At 42.1% G+C, this 27,230-nt stretch overlaps 1 protein-coding gene across 7 annotated transcripts in view; it reads right to left on the bottom strand.

Annotated features, from left to right (window-relative positions):
* utrn (utrophin) overlaps positions 1–27,230 on the bottom strand; it is a 451,611-nt gene that overhangs the window by 371,807 nt on the left and 52,574 nt on the right. For all 7 annotated transcript variants that reach the window (XM_060937691.1, XM_060937690.1, XM_060937694.1 and 4 more), the window contains 3 exons: positions 19,589–19,650; positions 9,546–9,638; positions 7,820–7,897 (listed from right to left, as the gene is read on the bottom strand). In XM_060937691.1, coding sequence (XP_060793674.1) covers positions 7,820–7,897; positions 9,546–9,638; positions 19,589–19,650 — 233 coding nt within the window. The remainder of the gene's footprint in view (positions 1–7,819; positions 7,898–9,545; positions 9,639–19,588; positions 19,651–27,230) is intronic.

Here is a 27,230-nt window from a genome sequence, read left to right as displayed (position 1 = left end):
GTGTGTGTGTGTGTGTGTGTGTGTGTGTGTGGTACATGTAGGGAACAGTATGGAAACAGTTGGGCAAAAAGCACAGTTTTGTTTTACCAAAAACAAAACTGGTGACTTTTGTAAACAGGCAGTGTGTGTGTGTGTGTGTGTGTGTGTGTGTGAGTGAGAGAGAGAGAGAGAGAGAGAGACACTACAGCTATGCCAAACATAAAAGGAAACGAAATAAACACAGGACCACAAAGACCTTGCTCCTAGCAATGTTTATCACTATCTTTCAACAACAAACACACACACATAGGTTTGTTTATTACTATTATTTTTATCTTTGTGAGGACCTTGCCATAATCATTGCAGACACTATGCTAACACTGTGCTATACCTAAATCTCACACTAACCTTAACCTCAGTAGCCCAAAGTAAATATTTTGGCTTGTTTAGTTTTTCAAATAAAAGTCAGTTTATTTTATGAGGCCCGGGTACTTATGAGGACATTTGACACCAACTTATCCTTATGAGGACCTCTGATAGTTTTGGTCCTTAAAAAAAAAAAGAAAATCTCAAACTTTACATGATGCGTGTGCGCGCACACACGCACACGCACACACACACACACGGCTGTCCTTGTTACCACACTGCACTGTCTGTCTCTGAGCGATATTGATGTTGAACACAGAATGTTGAGAAACAACACCCTGGAGCTCAAGCATCACCAAGGACAGTGACAAAGAGAGACAGACAGAGAGAGAAAAATTAAAGTCCTGGTTGTGCTTGGTCTTTACATCAGTCTGTAGTATCAGCATTCTGATTAGGGATTATCCATAGAACAGGACAGAACATTTGGAGGCATGCTGTTATTGGAAAATAACTGACGACAGGGTGGTGTGATTCAGCCTGACAAAGTGGAATTACTGTAACCACCCACAGCACCAAAGCTGATTATTTTTCATATAAAAGGGTTTTACTGCTTGGACACCACAGCAATCTCTCAATGCAAACAACAGCTTATTAAAGAACGTCATGCTTTTTATCCATTTACAGTAACAAGTTAGTTCCTGTTATCACATAGCAGCTATAAACAAACATTTGCTCACCAGTAAGATAACAAGAGGACACATATTCTTTATTTAAGTAGAACAACAGACACCTGTGCAAAAAAAAAAAGGACTCTGGTAAAAGTCTCATGTCATCTCATTATCTGTAGCTGCTTTATCCTGTTCTACAGGGTCGCAGGCAAGCTGGAGCCTATCCCAGCTGACTACAGGCGAAAGGCGGGGTACACCCTGGACAAGTCGCCAGGTCATCACAGGGCTTCTGGTAAAAATACTGATTCAAATTCTTTACTCCAAGTATAAATCTAACAAGAGCGCTCTGAGAGCACAATATCTCCCGCTGGCAACTCGGCCATAACTCTGGTAAAATGTGACTGAACTGAATGAAATTGCAATACACGTATTACCAACATATAACAAAGAATCCTGTCAAGTTTCATGAAATTCCTCCAAAAATTGTGAGAGGAGTTGATTTCAGAAGGCGAGTGCCCTTCCTGGGACGGACATTGCCACGACATAAATCCCCTTCGGGCCTTTCGGCCAGTGGGGGATAAAATTTGTAAGGGAAGTTGATTTCAGAAAGCAAGCACACCTTGATGAAATTGCCAAAAGTACAAGTTTGTTAATAATCAAGGGCATAACTCTGGTAAAATTTGCCCAAATTAAACGAAATTTCTATATGCATATAACTGTCATATAACAAAGCCTTCTGCCAAGTTTGGTGAAATCCCTCCACAAATTATGAGAGGAGTTGATTTCAAAAGGAAAACACACGCTCATGAAATTGTCAGAGTATAATTTTGTTAATCAAGGGCTGTAACTCTGGTAAAACGCGACCAAATTTGACGAAATTGCAGTATGCGTAGTACCGACATAATGTCTCTTGTCAAGTTTCGTGAAATTCGTCCAAAAATTGTGAGAGGAGTTGACTTCAGAAGGTGAGTACCCTTTCGTGGGATAGACGGATGGATGGACGCTGCCACGACATAATCCCCCTTCGGGCCTTTCGGCCAGTGGGGGATAAAATTTGTGAGGGAAGTTGATTTCAGAAAGCAAGCACACCTTGATGAAATTGCCAAAGTACAAGTTTGTTAATAATCAAGGGCATAACTCTGGGAAAATTTGCCCAAATTAAACCAAATTTCAATATGCGTATAACTGTCTTATAACAAAGCCTTTTACCGAGTTTGGTGAAATTCCTCCACAAATTGTGAGAGGAGTTGATATCAGAAGAACGTACACCCTCATGAAATTGTTAAAGTTATTTAATCAAGGGTCAAAACTGGTAAAATTTTCACAAACAAAATTAAATCGTAATATGCGTATTATCATCAGATAACAAGGCCTTTTGCCAAGCTTCAAGAAATTCATCCAAAAATTGTAAGAGGCATTGATGTCAGAAGGCAAGCACACTTTCATGAAATTGTGAAAGTACAAGCTTGTTGATCAAGGGTCACAATTCTGGTAAAATGTGGCCGAATTGAGCAAAATAACAATATGCGTACTATTGACATATAACAATGCCTTTTGCCAAGTTTGGTGAAATTCCTCCAAAAGTTGTGGGAGGAGTTGATTTCAGAAGGTGAGCACCCTTTCGTGGGATAGACGGATGGATGGATGCCGCCACGACATAATCCCCCTTCAGGCCTTTCGGCCAGCGGGGGATAAATAGTATCCCTTTGAAAAAGAATTCTGCTGGTTTCTGTGCAAAGCTAACTGAACCTCATAATGATTATTAAATAATACCGTATGTAAGGTACTCCACTACAAATATTTTAATTACCAAGTACTTTGTGGCAAATAAATAATTGACTTGCATGTGCAGTAGATATTCACTAGCAGCTAAGTACAGCATGCTAACCTAATGAACTTATAGCTATTTTTAACTTACTCGCTGCTCCTTACATGTTTGCTAATGACCTACGGCAGGGGTTTTCAAAGTGTGGGAGAGTCAGCCCCCCCTCAGAGAGCAAATAAACAACAGCGCCCCCCCTCACAATTTTTGTTGTTGCTATACTTAATATTCCATTCGTATTTTAAAAAAATGGTTGTTGTACACATTTTTATTTTTTTCTTTTACACATTTTAAACATCTGTGCTTTTTAAAACATCTTGTTTTACACATTTTAAACATCTCATAGCATCGTTAGCTAGCACCTCTTGGCAGACAACACACTGTGGCAGTGGAGCATCTTCAGATCCAGTCCATGAAAATCCAAACTTTAAATAATCGTGGTCATACTTCTTTTTTCAGTCCCCCCAGGATTTTGTGGGCCTTTTTTGTGATTGTTGCAGGCTAAAATGTCTGATGTTGCGGGGGGGTGGGGGGGGTGTTTCCAAAAAATTGCGATGAAGGTTGCAGTGTTTTTTAGGTTTTTGTTGCGATTACATTGCGGGAGGAAGTGAAAGTTGCGAGAAACTGTTGCGATTTTCTCTTTTTGTGATTAAAATTGAGTGATATGTTAAATATTAAGTTATTACTGAAAAACTACCAGGACTACAAAAATGCAGAAAAATAGGCTTTACTTATCCAAATGCACCTGTTGGTTCAAAAGTTAAAGTGCATAGAACCTCACAGCACAACATGAAGTTACCTTAAAATATAATATAAATGCCTCAGCTTTCATGTAAGAAAAAAAAAAACTATTAATACTAGTACTGTGTGCAGGCAGTCTCTCCTGAAGACTAAATTAAACAATAATTATAAACTAATAAAATAAATGGCTCAGGCTTCATAGAAGAAAAAAAACAATTTGAACAGAATCTCACAGTATGATGCTGAAGCTGCCTAAACAATGGAAAATAAAATAACGTTTTGGCAAAAATGTTGGCATCCATTAATTTCTTGTATTAAGTAAAAAAAATAAAGTGCGCACAGTCCTTCACTGTAAACATAACACACTTTCAGTAACAGAATTTAAGCCTATATAAACACTGACTCGCACATGCAGTGTTGCCAGATACTGCTGACGTTTTCCAGTCCAAAATATGTTCGAAAACCGCCAAAATGCACTTAAAACCGCCCAATCTGGCAACACTGCGCGCATGCTGCTTCTCTTGAACGTATACACGGAAGTAAGGCGGAAAGTAGTTTGTCGATGTCACCTCAAGACGACGCCAACGATTGGTCAAATTTGCGGGAAGGTTGCGGTGATTGGATATAATTGCAACACCGCCCTGAATTCGCGGGGATTGGTTGAATCGCAACATCGCGAAATCCTGGAGGGTCTGGTTTTTTTGCTTGGCCCAGACTCTGTCTCCTCACTCACTGTAGCTTTAGGTACTAAAAATCGATCCATTTTGTCTCTGGCAAAGGCTAGCTGAAGTTCGCTAAATGTCCGCAATAGTAACTTATTCTGGCTTATGTTTCCTCACGTTGCGCCCCCCCTGAAGAACTCTGGCGCCCCCCAGGGGAGGCGCGCCCCACACTTTGAAAAGCCCTGACCTACGGTATTTCAAGAGCTTGAAGACCATACATCACATACAGCTAAAGCATTAGGTATTTAAATTGAACTAGTTGATATGTTTACACAAAAACCTTCAAATTTAAAAGCTCGAAGTAAACCTGTTCACTTCAGGCTGTTCAGGGTTGCCAGATTGGGTCAGTTTAATCAGTATCATCTTTTCTATGTGTTAATGTTCCATTCATTTAGGTTGAAATCAGTCTTGATGTTTAGAAGGTGCGCAATGATTTAAAAAAAAAAAAAAAATTCCACTCAAATGCATTAAACCTAAAGTAACCAGCCTGATTTGAAAACGTAAAAGGGTAGAAAGTACAGATATTTGTGATAAATTGCAGGGAGTAAAAGTAAAACATCAGAAAAATAAATACTCAAGTAAAGTACAGATTTCTGAAAACTCTACTGAGACAGTAACTGAGCACAACTCCTCTCGACTTCACCCTCGCAATCAAATCCATCTGCTCCGGTCTGCTTGTAGCGATCGACTGCTTTAGTCAGTATGCAAATCAGTAACTTGTAATGTGGCAATTATCTTTTGCATAAACGAGGAACAAAGGAAGCTGGTGGTTAGGCATAATTGTCAGTTACAAGAGACACGCAACACAGCAATGAAATTTCAATCCAGCTAAATATCTGACTACAGGTGTGAGCGGTGTGGTATGAAGATACATGCTTTATTTGACTAAAGGCTGTAATTCATAATTTATGACCTGTGACTAGAAAAAAAAAAAAAAACACGCCTCTTTAACTTCCTGCTTGGGAACTCAGCATAGTCTCCTCAAGTGATGCCAAATCAACATGGCTACTCACAGACTGAGCAGTAAACAAACTAGCACGTCTCACTCAGGGTCAGTCATTTATTTTAGGAGCGCTTTATGATATTCCTTGAAATTCTCTTTACATCCTGACACCAACAGTCTCAGCGTTTAAGTCTAGGCTGAAAACATATCTGTTTAGTCAAGCCTTTTGTTAATGGTGTTTATGAGGTAAAGGAGTAGATCTGGAGGGTCATCAGAGAGAATGTTTTGGTAAACTGGGATGTATGGATGCTGTCAGTCCCCCACTCGTTTGCTCACTCGAGTTTGTTATCGGTGTAGTGGCTGGCTGCTTGAAGTCCCGGGGCTCTCTCATGCCTGGGTTACCTTCTGGCTCTTCCCTTTCAGTTATGCTGTCATATGCCGCTTTTCCACTACAAACGCGGCTGAGTTGGGCTGAGCCGTGCCGTGCTGAGTCGAGCTGAGTGGGGCTATTGAAGTTGCATTTCAACTACAACCGCGCTGAACCGTGCTGGCTGGAAGTGGGTGGACACATTGGGTGGAGTTAGCGAAAGTGGGTGGACGTCACGTGATGTCGTTAAGCAGCGCAAACAGTGACATCAGTGAGCTTTTAAGCGGTAGTCTCACGACCCGAATAGTAAACAATAAACATGGAGGACATGGAGTCGTTAGTGTTGCTGGTCTTGGTTCTGTGGCTTGTTGTCACCGACAACGCCAACAGATACTGGCAAGAGCGTATAGATGAGGCGAGACGCATAAGGCTTCAGAAATTCTCGTAATTCGTAATTATTCTTCTTCCGGGTTTGCGGTGTTTACAGATCCCAGCGTGCTCGCGGGGCGTGTGGGCATGTGAGGACACTCCTCCTCACCAATCAGTGCACAGGGGAGTGTCTCCTCACGCCCCCAGCCTCACTCGGCTCGCTTTGGCTCGCTTCAGCCCCACTCCAAAACTGTGCGAGTTTTAGGGGCTAAGCAGGGCTGAAGCGAGCCGAGCCGTGCTGTTCTTTGGTAGTCGAAACGCGAGCCGTGTCGGGCTGAAGTGAGCTGAAGCGAGCTGAAATGAGCTGAAAAAGGGTAGTGGAAAAGGGCCAATAGTTAGTTTTTCCGGAGTCCCTGCTTGTCCTCAGTGCAATATGTATACTGTTCCTACTTATTCAGGTGACATTGGGCATACCTAACAACCTGTGTTTTCTCTCTCCCCCCCACCGTCTGTCCCTCTGAGTTACATGTCGGTCCTGGGATCGAGATGATGAGACCTTTTCTGCTCCTCGGACCTGCCTGATCCATCCTGATGCCCTATGTCTGATTTGGAGTCTCATCGCATCGCTCCTGTGTAGGACGGCCCCATACGGACAGTTGAAAGTCACACTTGGAAGACGCTCTGGACTCTTACAGTAATGCTTTTACCGTATGGCTGAGGACTACAGTTGACTTGCTAACTTTAGGACTGCAGTTGTCATGAACAGTTTTGCACTCAAGTTTCCATCAATGAGTTTATAACATCAACGAAACTGACTTCATGTTAAAACTGTTAATGTTATCGTCATGTTGTCTGTTGTTGCCAAGATGAGCATGGGTTCCCTTTTGAGTCTGGTTCCTCTCGAGGTTTCTTCCTCATGTCGTCTGAGGGAGTTTTTCCTTGTCACCGTCGCCACAGGCTCGCTCATTGGGGATAAATTAGGGATAAAATTAGTTCGTGTTTTAAGTCGTTCAAATTCTGTAAAGCTGCTTTGCGACAATGTTTATTGTTAAAAGCGCTATACAAATAAACTTGACTTGACAATGAATAACTCAAATGCTCCGACAATAAAACAGCGGGGACGACACACGACCTCCATCATCTGTGGCAATCGCAGGGCGGTAAAAAGCATGTCCAATCATTTCATTCTGTCCAAATAAAAAGACTGGACGACCTACCTGCCGGCCTACCTGTGCACACTCTGCCCGTGCACTCGTTGCACATGACCAGAGTCTTTCACAAGCCGAGGCAGACATATTGCTAATGCTAGTGAGCTAATCGACAACTTTGAAGTGTTGACTGTTAGATGTTTTCTTACATGTGAACGACACACAAGGTAGTTGGACATGACAAAAACGCTACGCTCCCCCCACCCACCCTCTCTTGTGGACTCGTCCTCCAGCAGTAGTCAGGCAGTGCGCGTTCATATGTTTTGGAGGCCTGCTTTTGGAAGGCAGGGGGTGTGACTTTTTCATTGGATACTTTCAGAATCTAGCTATTCTTGCTGGTTTCTCCAAAATGACCTACCATGCCTTTAAATGAGTTATACTGGATATGTATACGAGTTATACTGTCCACTGTTTTGATAAGCAAAATATATATCACTCAACAAAGATAGCTGGCTAGCTTGTTGTTAACAGAAGAAAAAAAAAACTGAGGTGTCCGTGTTTTTCCCCACTTTGTAGGTCGAAAATGGCATAGTTCAGACTTCCCACTTCAGAGTTAATTCAAGGTCACCTCGATGTGCTCTGCATCAAACAATCAGGAAAGAAAATAAGAGCCAAACAGAGCGAGAGAACTTACATTATTTTGGTGCAGCACTTGGAGAACTCGGTTGACGTTATTTAGCGCATGAACTCTGGTGGAACCACGCTCTTTCGTCTAGAACAGGAAATAAGAAAAAAAAATTAGAATATCGTGATTGACTGTGGATAATAATTAGGAGTGTTACACAGTTAGATTTATAAATTTTTTATCACAGTAATCACCTGATGTGTTGTGATGCTCAACACTTGGGCTATATGATTAAACATTTAGAGTCTCACTGGAAGTGTTTGTTAATACTGGAGTTTTGGGGGGGTTTTTTTAACATGCAATACTTTGTTAGCCTGGCAAGCCAGACTAAATGTGAATATTTAGTCTGGCCTCGATCCGTAGACATTTCCGAAGCGGGTAGGAGGAACAACCCGCTGTCTTTCAAACTGTCTCTGTGCGTATAGGCCAACGCTCTGACCAATCAGCGCAACAGTGACTGTGATGTAGTCAGAGCGACAGAAAGCAGTGGGGGAGGCCTTGAAATAAATAATTTTTCAAAATGCATATTAATTAATAAACAGGTTCTAGATATTAAGAAGTTTGGAGATAATGACCACAAGTTTGGAGTCTGTACCACATACACATTTTTTTCCAAGTGTTTTTCAAGGGTTTGCTTAAACTGTTTTTGAGAGTTTTTATTTAGTGGTGTTTGGTGAAATAATTTCCATTAAATTTAAAATAACGGGAAAATAAACAATCAAAAAGTAATGTTTCAAAGCTGTTTATTAATTCTTCGTACTGCACAAACTAGCCCCATCCTTTTGGCTACGAGCGGAGCCAGCTGGTAGATCAGACTTTTGCCATAGCCGGTCGGCAAAACAGCGAAAACGTCCTTCTTGAAAAGGAATGAGCGGAGAGCCTCTTCCTGCTCATGTTTCAACGAAAACTCCAAGTCTAATTCTTCTAAAACTGATTCCAAAGCGGAGTCAAACGCGCGCTGTTCACTAGCCCGAAGCCATCTTTCCTGTTGTGCTTTCTCCAGCGTTGCGCAGCTTTGTCGTCACTCCTGCAAAAGGCCGCCCAAAGAATCCAAACAAAAACCTTGCGTTGTGATTGGCGGGCACGATTTGATGCCCGGGGTGTTTTTGTTTATATGGTGCGAGGCTAGACCCATTCGCTAGGCAAAAATATTTTTGGCCGCTAGGCGGTTGGGTCTAGTTTACTAGGCTAATACTTTGTAATAAAAATCCAAATTCTATTTTTGAAGGGTGTGTAACACATCTGTCTGTCGGTTTGTGTGTGTGTGTTATCTGGGACTGGCCTGGTGCCTGATGAAATTGCTTTAAGGAATTTCATTCCACACACACACACCGAGTCATCATCACTCACTGCCCCCACAAACACACACAGTCATATACAGTATCACTGTACAAAAGTATACACACAGCACAGACTGGAGAGTTCTACAGATGATCCATGCATAAATGGGCACACACACACACACACACACACACACACACACACACACACACACACACACGGAACTAGCAACATACACACGTACTATAATTACACTCAGACAAATGGAAACACACCACAAACACACCCTAAAACCTTTGGCACATAATTGCAGCCCGCACAGAAAGACAGGTTTAGAACACACTTTTCTCTATGGGTACAAGCCAAATGTCCCCAAACTGTCAATGCTGTCATATTTTCATATTATTATGGGGATATTTAGTTCTTACAAAATCCAACACACACACACACACACCAGGGTGGTTCCTGTGAGGCCCTCGAGCAGGTCCAGAAGCTTCCTCCCATCTTTAAGGTCAGAGAACATGTCCTTAATGGCTGCCTTCCCCGTCTGGAACACACAACGTATGAATTGTTAAAATCAATTAAAACACATAACCTTCACACATACAAATTAAGACAGAGTGCACATTTAGCACCTTTACTGGAATGACACTACAGTAGAACAAAATCATAGAAGCAGTAAATAAATAGTTACATAAAGTTAAGCCAAAACAGAAGCTTCAGCAGCACACTCATTAACAGATCAGAGTTTAACCCCTTTGACACAGCCTGTAGCCCATTCAAGGCCGAATTCTTATGCCTTTATTCTGCCTCACGTTTGGTATAAAAAGTCTGAATGCGGGGGTGGGGGGTGTTCTGTGTTGTTTCATCTCTGAGCCGGAACGATTGGTAGCAACAAAGCCGGAATCAACATCTGTGTAAAAGGGACAGCCGGAGCAGCGGGACAGGGGTGTAATATTTTTGATATTGACATTCATCCTTCCGAAACCAACATGAATTCAAACGTCTCAAGGCCAATTTATGCTGACAACCCAGTCCTCGCAGATATCGTCGCAGACAGCGTCTGCGTAGCCCCCCCACCTTCGCAGACGCTCTGCGCACACCTCCCAAAAATTGTGACCACCGCAGAAGCCTCGCAGACAGCGCCGCAGACAAGAGGGCTCTGATTGGTCCACTCTACATCCGCTGTACACGCACTTCCGCTTCCCTACTTTCCCGGTTTGTTTTGTTTTCACGACCGGCATTTTTAAAAACACGAGCGAAGATGGAGCAGCATGAAGAGCGGTTGATTGAGGAAGTACGTACATCTATACGACTCCAGTTCTAGTCATTATAAAAAAAAAAGTTCTAGTCATTATAAGTAACCGGAGGATAAACACTCCACTAACCACACCCACCAACTACTCCTAGCGACTTCGCGCCCCCTTGCGTTGTGCCGGTGAATAACATCGCGCACGCCTATTATCCCCGCTCAACGATAAATTACAACTGTCTGCGAAAAGCTATCTGCGAAAGCCTTGTCGCACGAGCATGCAGAGGCCTTCAGTCTACGGTGTCTCAGTTCCGCGTGACTTTCTGCCTCAAACTGCTTCTGACTTTTCTTCACTGTCTCCTCCAACATATTTCTGATCACACAAACGTTGCTGGCACAAGTCTCTCCACTCCTCTCTTCCTCGTTACCTCTCTCTCGTTTCCGTTTGCGAGTAAAGTTTTCTGTGACAGACTCCCCCCATGAAAAGCCGTCTCGGCTAAAGGACACAAACGTTATAGCATGCATGCATTTACACACACACACACACACATACATACACACACACATTATATATATATATATATATATATATATATATATATATATATATATATATATATATATATATATATATAAATAAATAACAGAGAGAGAGAGAGAGAGAGAGAGAGAGAGAGAGAGAGAGAGAGAGATGTTGAGGCTGTTACGTCCCTAAACGTGAACTATTTAACAGAAGTAATTACATGTTGCATATGATGCTCAGCAACTTTGCTTGTGTTTGAAGAGTGGTTATAAATGCACAGCTAACAAAAGCACCTCAACACTCAGTTCACCAGAAGTGTACACTCTGTGTATTCGTATTTCTGATGTGCAGATACAGTGGTATGCAAAAGTTTGGGCACCCCTGGTCAAAATTGCTATTACCTGTGAACAGTTAAGCAAGTTGAAGATGAAATGATCTCCAAAAGGCATAAAGTTAAAGATGACTGTGGCAGCGGGGGCGTGGTCAAGCGCCGGTCTGTGACAGGAGGGCGGAGTCAGGGAAGGTAAGTGGCAGAATCACTACACCTGACGTCAATTAACCTGTGTTTGTGTGTGTCTTCCCAGTGACCGCGCCCTATTTAAAAAGAGGGAGAGCAGAGAAGAGCTCATCCCCGAACAAGACGCCAGTCGTGTGTGTGTCTATTTGAGTAAAGATTGTTAGGCTGAAAAGTGTAGCAATAAATGTTATTTTGAACCTGATCTCTGTCCTGCCGTCCTCTGTGCTCCACCCACCCACCCTGAACCGCCACAGTACAATCTTTACTCAAATAGACACACACACGACTGGCGTCTTGTTCGGGGATGAGCTCTCCTCTGCTCTCCCTCTTTAAATAGGGCGCGGTCACTGGGAAGACACACACAAACACAGGTTAATTGACGTCAGGTGTAGTGATTCTGCCACTTACCTTCCCTGACTCCGCCCTCCTGTCACAGACCGCCGCTTGACCACGCCCCCACTGCTACAATGACTCATTCCCTTTATATTTTAAGCAAAAACTATTTTTTATTTTCATTTTTTACATTTTCTAAATAACAAAAAAGGAAAAGGCCCTGAAGCAAAAGTTTGGGCACCCTGCATGGTTAGTGCCCAGTAACACCCCCTTTGGCAAGAATCACAGCTTGTAAACACTTTTTGTAGCCGGCTAATAATCTTTCAGTTCTTACCTGGGGGATTTTCATACATTCGTTCTTGCAAAAGGCTTCCAGTTCTACAAGTTTCTTGGGCTGTCTTGCATGCACTGCTCTTTTGAGATCTATCCACAGATTTTCAATGATGTTTAGGTCAGGGGACTGTGAGGGCCAGGGCAAAACCTTCAGCTTGTGCCTCTTGAGGTATTCCATTGTAGATTTTGAGGTGTGTTTTGGATCATCGTCTTATTGTAGGACCCATCCTCTTTTTAACTTCAACTTTTTTACAGATGGTGTGATATTTGCTTCCAGAATTTGCTGGTATTTATTCGAACCCATGCTTCCCTCAACCAATGAAATGTGCCCTGTGCGAATGGCTGCAACACAACCCCAAAGCATGATCGATCCACACCCATGCTTCAGAGTTGGAGAGGTGTTCTTTTCCTAGAATTTGGCACCCTTTTTTCTCCAAACATACCTTTGCACATTGTGGCCAAAAAGTTCTATTTTGATTTCATCAGTCCACAGGACTTGTTTCCAAAATGCATCAGGCTTATTTAGATGTTCATTTGCAAACTTCAGACGCTGAATTTTGTGGCTAGGACGCAGGAAAGGTTTTCTTCTGATGACTCTTCCATGAAGGTCATATTTGTTCAGGTGTTGCTGCATAGTAGCAATCCAACGAGCAGTTCTTTCAGAAAGTTTTCATCTTCCAGACCTCACCTTGATCTCCACTGTTTCTGTTAACTGCCATTTCTTCATAACATTACAATCTGAGGAAACAGCTACCTGAAAACACTTTATGTTCTTGTCGCCTTCTCCTGCTTTGTGAGCATCAATTATTTTATTATTCAAAATGCGAGGGAGTTGCTTAGAGGAGCCCATGGCTGTTGATTTTAGGGACAAGTTTGAGGAGTCAGAGAATTTATACAGCTTTGAAATCTGCATCATCTGACCTTTCCTAACAAAGAATTTGAACAAGCCACAGCTCAATGAGCTAATTATGGTCTGGAACCTTGGTAAAAAAGTTACTTCATTCTCATTATCTCTAGCCGCTTTATCCTGTTCTACAGGGTCGCAGGCAAGCTAGAGCCTATCCCAGCTGACTACGAGCGAAAGGCGGGGTACACCCTGGACAAGTCGCCAGGTCATCACAGGGCTGACACATAGACACAGACAACCATTCACACTCACATTCGCACCTACGGTCAATTTAGAGCCACCAGTTAACCTAACCTGCATGTCTTTGGACTGTGGGGGAAACCGGAGCACCTGGAGGAAACCCATGCGGACATGGGGAGAACATGCAAACTCCGCACAGAAAGGCCCTTGCCGGACCTTCTTGCTGTGAGGTGACAGCGCTAACCACTACACCACTGTGCCGCCCTAAAAGTTACCGGAGAACTCAAATGTATTGGGGTGCCCAAACTTTCGCATGGTGTTCCTTTTCTTTTTTCACTCTCCAATTGTACAAAACAAAAATAATACACAAATCTTGCAGAAAACGCTGAAAAGAAATGTGTCGTCTTTACCTTTACACCTTTTGGTGATCAGTTCATCTTCTGCTCACTTAACTATTCACAGTAACAGACATTTTCACTAAGGGTGCCCAAACTTTTGCATGCCACTGTACATCACCCTAGGTGCTCTGTTGTGACATAACGCCTCTGGTTGCATGGTTGGCTTGCGATGTAAAAACACTCTGGCATGGCTTCACGCCGGCTTTATTTGGTTCTGTGTAAATCACTACAACCGGAATGCTGAGGTGCCTTAAGGAATATTTGTATAAAAAGTGCTTTAGAGTCAGTCATGATCAAGCTTCATTCGTCTCTCATTCAGCAGATCAGTGTTTGACTCTGTGAATCTTTTTGTCATAATCGCGATCAACTCCTATTTTGTTCAACAAGTCAGTGTTCACTTCTGTGAATCTTTTGGTCTTCACCAAGATTTGTTCCTCTCTCGTTCAGCAAATCAGTAGTTGACTCAGCAAATCTTTCATTCATGACAGAGATTCACTTCTCTCTCGTTCAGCAGGTTAAGGTTTGACTCAATGACTCTTCTCGTCGTGACCAAGATTCTCTTGTTTAGATCTGTGTTTGACTCAGCGAAACTAACTTTCAGGACCGAGATTCACTCCTCTCGAGTTCAGCAGATCAGTATTTGACTCTGTGAATCTTTTGGCCGGAAATGAAAGTCACTCCTCTGTCGTTCAGCAGGTGGATGTTCGACTCCGTGAATCTTTTTATGGCCAAGACTCTGTTGTTCAACAGGTCAGTGTTTGACTCAGTCAGTGCGTTTACATGCATAGAGAAAATCGAATTTCTGCCGTAGCTTGACTGAAATCGAAGTTCTAAATGCCATGGAAACACCTTAGCTCGGCTGAAATCAAACCGAACTGGATTTCTCGTAATCGAGCTACACGACCTCGATTATGCGATTGTAGCCGAGCTACTTAGTGCATGTAAACCCTATTGAGCTACGTAGTCGAGCTACTTACTTCAGCACTGCCCCTTCTGGAAGTGACGAGACCACAAGCAGGAAACACAACAGCCTCAGTTGGCATGACAACAGTAGTACAAACGTGCACTTCTGGAGCAATGAGGAGATAGAGTTCATGCTCATTCAGCTTAAGGAGTTGAATATATATCTCGATGTTGCTGTCCTCGTCGTCGTTCTTCTTGTGAACACGGAACTGATAACTTTGTTTATACTCTTGAATAGCTCTTCTTCATGACGACAACCGTTAGTGTACCAACACGATGGGGCGTGTAGCGCCACCTGTGGCTCGGGTGCACAATGTACCTCACACAATAGCTCGATTTCCTTGTGTGCATGTAGGATTGGATTTCTCTGGCACCCCTGCTGGGACCCTTAGCTCGATTACCGACAGCAGCTCGATTTGGATGTGCATGTAAACGCACTGACTGATTCTTTTGGTAAATGGCCAAGATTTGCTCTTTTCTCATTCAGTGAGTTCAGTCAGACGTCAGTAATTCTTTGAAATACAGACATACAAGCATGTGTCTGTTTGCTGTCTGCCTTATCAGGCTGAACATCTGCAAATAACCAAATTGATGAATGAATCTCAAGTTCGATTCACTGAAAAGGCTCAAAAATTCCATCTCTAAACAAAGGAGCTGCCATAAACTCCCCATGCCAGTCATAATAGCATAGCATCTCTACTAAATTATACCAGCAATTACCCACAGGGACACACAACATAAAACGCTCAGCTTGTTTGCGACATTAGGAAACAGGAGGAAGTGCACTAAAGAGCAGATGAGACATGTTTAGCTGCTGGTCACTGTCACCCTTGTCCTTCTATAAATAACCAAGAGAACAAGGCCAAAACTTTCACATGGGAATGATGAGCAGATGGGTTACAAGTCTTCAAGGGACATGAACACAGCCATGCAAACACACACAAACATAAATACATCCCAGACACAAACACCATATGCTGCGTTTTAGTCTTAAAGGTTGTTTTTTTCACACCTTAAAAAAAAAATACTTGAAGATCAACTATTACGCATTACACCAAAGCTGTCGATTTCTCAAATCTGGCTGGTCTTGTTGATTATTTTCCTATAAATGCAAGCACCAATGCAGCAGAAACAAAACGTAGCTGTATTAGCATGACAAATAAGGCATGCTAACAAACGGAGGAGAGTTTCACATGACGGCGATGAGCAGTGGGGTCACTATCTGTCATCGGACTTCCTTTTTTGTCCCCCAGATCTCAGTCATTTAAAAACAAAGCCAAAACAAATACCGTTCATGTGTCTCTAAACACCGGAGACATACCAAATCTAGTTTTGAGCTTGTCAAGTACATCATTGCTGCTTTAACAAATGTCCAGAAGGTTAAAGACAAGAAAAGTCAAAGCAATTTTCTAGCTCCGAAAGCCTGCAACACGCTTCTTATTAAACAGCATGACTATTTGCCATGTATTTAACTTTAGCATGTTCAAGCACCAAGCCAAAAGTACGGTATGTGGACACCTGACCATCAAACCCATATGTGCTTGCTGATCATCTCATTCCAGAGTTAGTGCTTCTTTGCTGTTAGAATAAGCTCCACTCTTCTGGGAAGACTTTCCACTAGATTTTGGAGCATGACTGTGGGGATTTGTGTTCATTTAGCTATAAGAGCATTAGTGAGACCAGGCTCTGATGTTGGGATTTTAAAAAGTCTGGGGTGCGGTCGGTGTTCCGGTTCATCCCAAAGGTGTTCAGAGGGGTTGAGATCAGGGCTCTGTGCAGGACACTACACCAACCTTAACACACCATGTTTTCATGGAGCTTGCTTTGTGCACAGGGACACGGTCATACTGGAGCAGGTTTGAGCCTCATATGGCCCTTTTCCACTACCCTTTTTCAGCTCACTTCAGCTCGCTTCAGCTCACTTCAGCCCGACACGGCTCGTGTTTCGACTACCAAAGAACAGCACGACTCAGCTCGCTTCAGCCCTGCTTAGCCCCTAAAACTCGCACCGTTTTGGAGTGGGGCTGAAGCGAGCCAAACCGAGCCGAGTGAGGTTGGGGGCGTGAGCAGACACTCCCCTGTGCACTGATTGGTGAGGAGGAGTGTCCTCACACGCCCACACACGCCCCGCGAGCACGCTGGGATCTGTAAACACCGTAAACCCGGAAGAAGAAGAATTACGAATTACGAGAATTTCTGAAGCCTTATGCGCCTCGCCTCATCTATACGCTCTTGCCAGTATCTGTTGGCGTTGTCGGTGACAACAAGCCACAGCACCAAGACCAGCAACACTAACGACTCCATGTCCTCCATGTTTATTGTTTACTATTCGGGTCGTGAGACTACCGCTTAAAAGCTCACTGATGTCACTGTTTGCGCTGCTTAACGACATCACGTGACGTCCACCCACTTTCGCTAACTCCACCCAATGTGTCCACCCACTTCCAGCCAGCATGGCTCAGCGCGGTTGTAGTCGAAATGCAACTCCAACAGCCCCACTCAGCCCGACTCAGCACGGCACGGCTCAGCCCGACTCAGCCGCGTTTGTAGTGGAAAAGCGGCATTAGTCCTAGCGAAGAGGAAATTGTAAAATTACAACAACATACAAAAGACACTGTAGACAATTTTGTGCTTCCAAATTTGTGGCAAGAGTGTAATGGTCAGGTGGTCATATACATTAGGCCAGGGGTTTTCAAAGTGTGGGAGAGTCAGCCCCCCCTCAGACAGCAAATAAACAACAGCGCCCCCCTTACAATTTTTGTTGTTTGTTGTTGCTATACTTAATGTTCCACTCGTATTTAAAAAAATGGTTGTTGTACACATTATTTTTTTCCTTTTACACATTTTAAACATCTGTGCTTTTTGAAAACATCTTTTTTACACATTTAAAACATCTGTGCTTTTTTAAAACATCTTTTTTTTTTACACATTTTAAACATCTGTGCTTTTTTAAAACTTTTTTTTTTTACACATTTTAAACATCTGCTTTTTTAAAAACATCTTGTTTTACACATTTTAAACATCTGTGCTTTTTTAAAACCTCTTTTGTACACATTTTAAACATCTGTGCTTTTTAAAACTTTTTTTTTTTTACACATTTTAAACATCTGTGCTTTTTTAAAAAACATCTTGTTTTACACATTTTAAACATCTCATAGCATCGTTAGCTAGCACCTCTTGGCAGACAACACACTGTGGCAGTGGAGCATCTTCAGATCCAGTCCATGAAAAGCCAAACTTTAAATAATTGTGGTCATACTTCCTTCTTCCTTCCTTGTTGCTTGGCCCAGACTCTGTCTCCTCACTCACTGTAGCTTTAGGTACTAAAAATCGATCCATTTTGTCTCTGGCAAAGGCTAGCTGAAGTTCGCTAAATGTCCGCAATAGTAATTTATTCTGGTTTATTTTTCCTCACATTGCGCCCCCCCCCCCCCCCCCCCCCCGAAGAACTCTGGCGCCCCCTAGGAGAGGTGCGCCCCACACTTTGAAAAGCCCTGCATTAGGCCATATAGGATAGTATATTATCAGAGCTGAGCGCTTGCCTCAATTTTCAGGACTGTCCAGTACAGTTTCGCGGTTTCGAGTAATCAAAAAAAAAATGTTCTGCAGTGTAGCAGATTTATGCCACCATTTGCCTCAAAATATGGACCTGACATTTGATAGTTGAAATCCATTCATCCATCCATTATCTATACTGCTTATCTGTCAAGATCGCACATGAGCTAGAGACAATCCCAGATGACTTCGGGCGAGAGGCGGTGTGCACCCAGAGCAGGTCTAACACAGACAGACTCACATTCACACCTACGAGCAATTTAAGAAGAAGAAACCTTTATTCGTCACATGCACACTTCAAGCACAGTGAAATTCATCCTCTGCATTTAACCCATTTGAAGCAGTGAACACACGCACACACTCAGAGCAGTGGGTAGCCACACCAGAGCACCCAGGGAGCAGTCAGGGGTTCAGTACCTTGCTCAAGGGCACCTCAGCCCAAGGCCGCCCCACGTCAACCTAACTGCATGTCTTTGGATTTAGAGTAGCCAGTTGACCTAATCCATATGTCTTTGGATGGTGGGAGGAAACCGGAGCACCCGGAGGAAACCCACGCAGGCGCAAGAACATGCAAACTCAAGACACAAAAGCCCCGGTCAACCAGAACGCAGAACCTCCTTGCTGTGAAGTGGCAGTGACCAAGACGGTCTTCCATTACCCCTCTACTTAAATCTCTCCACTGGCTTCCTGTTCATTTCGGATCCAGTTTAAACTTCTCACTCTTAAGTGCGGAGCATTGCAGTCAGGCTCTTGTATTTGTAGCCGATCTACTTCAGCCTCGCTCATCTGCTCAATCACTCAGGTCAAATAGGCTAAATTTACTATCTGTCCCAAATATCTGCATGAACACGTATGGGGATCGGGTTTTTGAGGTTTTGGCACCTGAACTGTGGAATGCCCTGCCTACAGCTCCAAGAGCTGCTGATTCTGTGGACTCTTTTACAAGGCAGTTAAAGACATATCTGTTTAGACAGGCATTTGGGTAATGTGTTGCACTGACCTGCATTTTATGTATTTTTAGGTCATTCCTTAACAGCATGAAAAGGAAAAGGACTCTTATAACGTACTTTGTTACATTGCCTGGGAAAAGTGCTATATACATAAATCTGACTTCCTTACTTACTTTGATAGTTGACTTTTTTTTTTAATAAAAGCTTTAAAAAAAAGCTTAGGACAAAGCACTTCAGAAAAGTCCTGTGAAAGGGAAAGGAAGGACGAAGGACCTCCATCTGTGCTTCTACTGTAAATACCAGAGGAGACGCTTGAAAAAATTTGGGAGCTGATGAGAAGTGGAACGTCTCCCAACAGCCAAAAATACCACAGAATCTTTCCAGCAGATCAAATAATCCCCCCCCCCAGCAGATCACAGAAAACGACTTTGCTCTGTCAAACCCAGGGATCTTCACCAGGTTCTGGAATAGAAATTCTCAAATTTCCTAAATGGAGCCAAAACCGTCTTGGGGAGAAAATAAAACCGCGAGCACAGGGTTTAGGAGGAGATTTTTAAGGAGGTTTTACTGTTTGTGTCATGTTTACCTTGGAGAACTGTGCATTAATCCACTTTGTGAACGTCTTTTTCTGGACTGCATCGTGTTCATCTGAGAGAGAGAGAGAGAGAGAGAGAGAAGAGGGGAAGTCATTTATTTGGTTTTCTGTCATAAACTACTACAATTAAGAGCTTTACATTAATTAACGTTCCCAAAATATGGAAATGACTTTTTCCTTTTTTCCAAAACCATCTTCTTCAACGTATCATTACATTTCTTAGGACACTGACACACAGTTTCCAAAATGTTTTTGCTGGCAAGAATGTACAGACCCTATCCTATCAAAACGTACTGACACTCTACTTGCCTTACACACAAAATTACCTCCGTTTGTCAAGCTGAATTAGAATCGTGTCTGCTGTGAAATTAACACAGGAGTTTTTTTTTATGAAATATACAGTACTGTTCAAAAGTTTGGGGTCACCCAGACAATTTTGTGTTTTCCATGAAAAGTCACACTTTTATTTACCACCATAAGTTGTAAAATGAATAGAAAATATAGTCAAGACATTTTTCTGGCCATTTTGAGCATTTAATCGACCCCACAAATGTGATGCTCCAGAAACTCAATCTGCTCAAAGGAAGGTCAGTTTTATAGCTTCTCTAAAGAGCTCAACTGTTTTCAGCTGTGCTAACATGATTGTACAAGGGTTTTCTAATCATCCATTAGCCTTCTGAGGCAATGCGCAAACACATTGCACATTGTGTAAACACATTTTTAATTTTATTTTCTTTCTTTTTCAATTTTCTTTTTTTTTTCCTGTGTGTTTGTGTAGTTTGATGTTTGTTTGAGTGTTTTGTCCGCCGGTGGTGGTGCAGCTCCAGACCCAGTTTTGGCCATTGGTTCCCTCTAGGCCTTGCCTGCGCTCCCAGCTATGGACTGCAGTGAGCTCGCTGCTCATTTAACATTCGTGGTTGTCCAGCGCTCTGCGCTTTAACGCTTGGCGTGATGTTCCGAGCGATGTTGCTCGGTGGCATCGCGGCGGCTGTGCAGGCGGTTTGGGACACACCAGCGCTCTGCGTGGCGGAGCTTCTCTGCTCGCTTTGTGGATCCACGGCGTGGTGTTTGAGCGATGTGGCTGACGGCGTCACGGCGGCTGTGCTGGAGATGTGGGACTTGTTTTCATGCGCCTTTTGGTGGGACTGTGGCTGCTACACCACTGGAATTACATCCTGACCCCTACTTGGTGGACTTTTTACTTTTATTTTTTATTATTTATTCATTTATTTATTATTTTTTATTGTTATTATTTTTTTCTTTGTCTATAATTGTAAAGCGTCCTTGGGTTTCTTGAAAGGCGCTATATAAGTTGAACTTATTATTATTATTATTATTAGAACACTGGAGTGAGAGTTGCTGGAAATGGGCCTCTATACACCTATGGAGATATTGCACCAAAAACCAGACATTTGCAGCTAGAATAGTCATTTACCACATTAGCAATGTATAGAGTGGATTTCTGATTAGTTTAAAGTGATCTTCATTGAAAAGAACAGGGCTTTTCTTTCAAAAATAAGGACATTTCAAAGTGGCCCCAAACTTTTGAATGGTAGTGTAAAATACCCTCAGGATATGGGACACCAATTTTGCACTTGTTGCGATCATGAATTCTCATATCTGATTTTCTATAGCAGCAGTTCTGACAGTAGTTCAGGTTTATATTAATGCACCCAGTCCAATGTCATCATTCCTACAGTAATGGCTCATTCACAGGGATCTGTACACGCCGAATGGTCCCCGTAATCAGATTTAAAAGCAGCTGTAACTGTTGAAATGGTGACGTTTTCTGTAAGGAGATGTTTATTTAGGATTTTTGGAAGGAGTGTCAGTGCTTTGTAACAGGTTTTCCAAAGTTTCTTGGTCATATGACAAGCTTCATTTTGTAAAAAAAAAAAATCGTTAATATTAGTATTTTCACATTTTTAATCATGATTGGGAAATTGCTGTCTTTTAAGATTAACTCAATTTATAAATAACTAGAAGGGCACTTGATAGAGTGAATAGCTCCGCCAAGCCATATATCATCAAAATCAACATCACTTGAACCTAGGATAATACTAAAGTTATACACCAAATTTCATCCAAATCTGTTCACTACTTTGAGTTACATTGAGAACAGTCTAAATAAATAAATAAATAAATAAATGAAATCCGGGATCCGCATACATATCTGCATTTGCATCAAAATTCAATTGTTCCTTGGCCCATGTGTCACCTTTCCTCAAATTTTCATCAAAATCTGTTCACTACTTTTTGAGTTACACTGGGAACAGACAGACAAACAAACAAACTGAGGCCTACGCCAACAAAGATGGCAGAGGTATTTAACTTTAGTGATTCAGCTTCATCACATCATTCTTGATTTCTTTCTTATAACAGAACACCACCAAGTGATTTACCTCTTACAAATCAACACCTATTAATATCTAATGCCATATTTGACTCAGAAGTGGGAAGTTGATGTCCAAAGTGGGGGAGAAAAAAAAAAAAAAGTAATGTCCATGCTCGTCTTTTGTTCGCAACCACCTAACTGTTGAATGATCAGTGACGTATAGTAAGCTCAGGGTTCTCCAGAAAATCAGAAGTAGCTGGCTAAAACAAAACTCGTAAGTGGCTCCGGAATTTGTGGCAGTGAAGCTGCCACGGCGCTTCAAAGGTGTGCTAATGCTAGGGGGTATGCCCCCCTAGAAAATTTTGAAATTTACATCCCTTCTGGTGCATTCTCAGCTAATAAATTACTAACCATTTCCCTGTAAAATATTTGCAAAATCTGTATGAAATTTCCTTCCGGATGAGTGTGTACTTGGCTTTTTCAGTTACCCTCTGTAGTATGCTGCCTGGCTCTGTAACATAACTACATACACTATGGCATGGTCATATGGTCCGGCTCAGCCAATCAGAGTGTGAGAAATCAACAAATATGGTGTCACTTCCAGTCAGGCTTACAGTACTCGAGTCCAACTGGTGCCCTAATTTTAAGGACTCATGACTTGACCTGGACTTCAGTACTGATGACACGGACTTGGACTCATGCATTAACTGCATTTGGACTCGTAAACTGGAGACGAGGATTTTTTTATTTATTTTTTGTAACATGCCATAATAATTTGCCATAAGATATTTATATCTACATTAATTTTGTACTAACTTCTTGCAAGAGAGTGTCACACCTGCACACCTTGGCGTGTGCATCAGATAGACTCTCGGGCACGTGCCATAAATGACTCGCACCTGCACAGGATTAAGGCGCAATCAGCGCACCTATATAAAAACTGTGAAAACACACTTGCTCTGCGAAGTATTGAGTTGCGTTGCTGACACATTACCGAGCCTTATTTCCTTGTTTGGTTTCCTGATCCCGGACTTCCTGTTTCTTGTCTTTGATTCTGCCGAGTCTACGATAGCCTGTTTGTGCCTCGCTCGACCATTGCCTGCTTCACAATTTTGGATTGTTTACCTATCTTCACATGTATTAATAAACACACTTTCTGCACTTACATCTCGGACAGAATACTTCACACTTGACAAAGAGAATGCACATTCACCTGTTCATATCGTACGTCATGTTCAGGCACAAACTAATGTTAATGGCGCTAAAACAGCCACCGTCACATGGTGCAGTGGGAGTCTTGTTCTCGGACTCGACTCGGATCAATAGCGGACTTGACTCGAAATTTTTTTTTAATGACTTGGACTTGAGGTTTAGTGACTTGACTACAACACTGATTCCGGTCACGCTAGACCCGAATCAAAGACAATTTTGTGGTGGAATAATTGGATTTGCAGCAAGCGATGGGCAGTGGAGACGATATAAATTGTTTGAAGATTGAAAGACAAGCTTTTACTTTTTTTTCTGGGATCGAGTAGCCGGCGCAGACCGTCTGTGTACACAGAGAAAACCGCCGGACACCGGCACTTATGGACATCTCTGTAACCTCCTCAAAACAGGCAGTGTTTTGTTATAGATTTAACAAGCGAATATGTCTGTATGTTGATTGATCTAAAGCGAATACCTATAACTCATTTAATGTTAAGAAGTGTTTATTGTTGATGCTGTAAGCAGCCATGTTGATTTGAGGTCACTTCCTGAACTCGGGGTTGAGGAGACTGTCCTGAGATTTCTGAGCAGAACTTTGGAGTTTTCTTTGTTTTCTGTTTTTTTCTTATTTGGATATCGGAGTTTTAGTTGTTAGCACTGTCGCCTCACAGCAAGAAGGTTCTGGGTTCGAGCCCAGCGGCCGGCGAGGGCCTTTCTGTGTGGAGTTTGCATGTTCTCTCCGTGTCTGCTTGGGTTTCCTGCAGGTGCTCCGGTTTCCCCCACAGTCCAAAGACATGCAGGTTAGGTTAATATGGGACGGCCTTGGGGCTGAGGTGCCCTTGAACGAGGCACCTAACTCCCAATTGCTCCCCGGGCGCTGTTAGCATGGCTGCCCACTGCTCTGGGTATGCGTGTGTGTGCTCATTGCTCACGTGCGTGTGTGCGCATGTGTGTTCACTGCTTCAGATGGGTTAAATGCAGAGAGGAAATTTCACAAGTGTGTGATGAATAAATTTGTGCTTTCTTTCTTTCTTTTTCATTAGTGAACCTGCTACAGGGTACTGAGGTCACCTATTTAAAAAAAAAAACTAGAAAAGCACTCGGAGAGCGCAGACCTCCGCCAAGAATCCTTTAAAAAAATCCGGGATCCAGAAGGTGATCCGGATCAGCGCCAAAATTTAATGGATTGTTACTTGTGCCCAGTCACACCTCTGGAAAAAATTTCAGAGCAATCCGTTCATAACTTTTTTCGTAATGTTGCTAACAGACAAACCAACCAACAAACAAACCAATGCTACCGAAAACATAACCTCCTTGGCGGAGGTAAAAAAATAAAAAAATAAAAAATAAAACAGAATCCTCCAGTTATTTATTAAAATCAACGAAACCCAACAATACGTTTATATCTCCCTGAAAATACCATACTACTATACATGTCAGGCATCTTACAGGATGCTGCAAATACAAAATAATTTTTAAAAAAAATTCCATACAAGAATGTATTTTGACTGAATCAGTCCTGAAGTATAACACACTCTCCTTCCACGATAATAAACACACCCACTCAGGAGTCAGGAGTTCAACAGCTGTTAATCAAACACGTCAGAATGTAGAGATTAGAATGAGTTACTGCCTTTGACCTCCTCATGCAAACATGTTCAGTAAAACCATTAACTGAAACTGAAACCGAAATTCAGGACACACACTTGGCCAGAAAAAAGGGGGGGAAGAAAGGAAAGGGAAAAAGAAAAAAAAATGAAACGGGAGTGTCAGATTGTTTTGGTATTTGAACCAGTGCTTGACTTTAATTTATTCATTTTGTTTAAATATAAATGACAATTTAAAAAACAAAAAACAAAAAACTGCAGGCTACTAAAAACACAGCACTGATATTATTATACCAAGTCATGAAAATGTAAATTAAGTGCTGCAAAAACCATCATGTTATAAAATTTGATGATGGTGTATATATCATGTTTGAAAATTGAAATTATAAATACCATCCCAGGGCCAGTTTTTGTGTGTCAGTTATTTAAATATGGGGGATTTGTCCCAAATCTGACAAACCTGAGTAAGTTAGTATCACGGTTTGAATTTAATCTTAAAAACCTGAGTACAATTTTTTTTGGCCACAATTTATCAGATTATTTTTTTCGCCTTTAGAAATGTTCTCTTGAGTGCTGTGCAGGGTCAAAGGTCAAAGAACTACAAGGTCGGATAATCGTGCCTTAAGCACGCGCATGGACAACCAAGAGTGTGTTCAAGCAGAACTGCCAAAGGGCAAAGACATTGGAATGTGTCTTGGAGAAAAACGTGGCATGGCGCAACACACACACACACACACACACACACACACACACACACACACACACACAATAAAAGATGACTGCAGGAGGTGTTTGAACATCAGCTATGAGGTTGACTTATGACCATGATAGAGGCAAAATATGCACCAGACACACACAAGCGCACACACACTTCCTAGTCACACCACCAGACACACACTGCTCTTTTATCTTGAGGCCCAGAATTCCTGAGCTCGCATGTTTGAATAAAGTGCATTGTGTTCAGTGACTCTGTGTGTGTGTGTGTGTGTGTGTGTGTGTGTGTGTGTGTGTGTGTGTGTGTGTGTGTTGTTCTCCAGTTTTGCTACCTTCTCTAACCCCCTACAGGCATGCTTATGGTGCGATTATATAACACACAGATGCACTTAGACAGATGTCAAAAAGACATGTCATATGTTGAGAGTGGTTTTAATCTGCAGTACAAGCGTGACGCTTGAGTAAAGATCAAACTTGGTTTGTACTTTGACTAATGGGACATTCCACGACACATAAAAATTCCCAGAATGCAGTGCGTGTTCCTCCTTGTCTGAGCTCAGATGCTTGCCTGAACGTGTTCCAGCGTATAATGAAGAGTATCCAGATTTATAGGTGAGATGATCTGAAGCATTTTACAGGAAAAGCACACACTGCAACTGCGCCTCATACGACTTTAACCTCAGGCAACACTCAAATCTCATTTTTGAGCATTCGTAATGATGGAGTTGGTGTTTTTCACAAAGAGAAATGCGGGGGGAAAATAGCTTATATGTAGCATTCCGCACCTGCAGCGAAATTATAAAATTAAAATGATAACGGCTAAATAGCAAAAGTAGCTTAACGATGCAAAGGACAGAGATCACCTCTTCTAGAATTACTTATTTGGAGGTATAGATTAATTTTCTTGAGTATAAATAGGGAGGGGATTATAGAAAATTGCACGTGCTGATTGGTCAAGAAATTCGGACTATTTCTCGATAATCACCTCGAGCGATTCGGCAAAATGGCGGCCAATCACTGTCACTGTAAGTGAGGAAGAATTACAGATTATGAAAAAACGCTGTTCCTAAAAGCACTAAAGATGCTACGAAGTTTGGTCTAAAACTATTCAAAGGTAAGGTGGGATTGTAATTTATTTTATCGGTTTCAAAACAAAGTATTTTATGTGACTTGCATAGATAAGTGACAAGCTTTTATTACATTTGCATGCCGCTTTTGATGATTGAAATAAATGATTTTTAATATGATTTTTTTAAAAAATAATAAATCACCTGTGTATTGATACTAAAACAATTATCCGCCTCAGGCTCAGTGAATATTGGTGAATAATAACCTCAACTTCCATACATGTCAACCTATACGGAATGTCCGTATTTTATACGGATTTGATTCAATAAACATAGTATACGGGCGTATAAATAAAGTTATACGGATTCTTTAAAAAAGCTTCAATATTTATTTAGAGCTATAATCAATTCCCATGATGATAAACGTACTGTACACCACAGACAGCCAGTAAAGAGTCTTATGAAATTGCGCGTTGTGGTAGCAAGACTTCGTTCCACTTCTGATCATGCGCACACCGCATTGCAAGAATCCCGCCAACCGGGAAGTCATAGACATATAAACATAGACGCCGCCTTCTGCGTAGAATCATACGTCATCCTCGCCGCCATATTGGACGTGGCAAAGTGGAGATTCTTCAACCGTCTCTGGTATAGCGTCTGGACAGTAGCCGAGAATAAAGATGCCTCATTCATGTGCTGCGTTT

The sequence above is a fragment of the Neoarius graeffei genome, chromosome 13, assembly GCF_027579695.1.
Source record: "Neoarius graeffei isolate fNeoGra1 chromosome 13, fNeoGra1.pri, whole genome shotgun sequence".
Taxonomy (NCBI): Eukaryota; Metazoa; Chordata; class Actinopteri; order Siluriformes; family Ariidae; genus Neoarius; species Neoarius graeffei.
The sequence above is the reverse complement of the archived record's forward strand: the minus strand, read 5'-3'. Positions and strand labels throughout refer to the sequence as shown.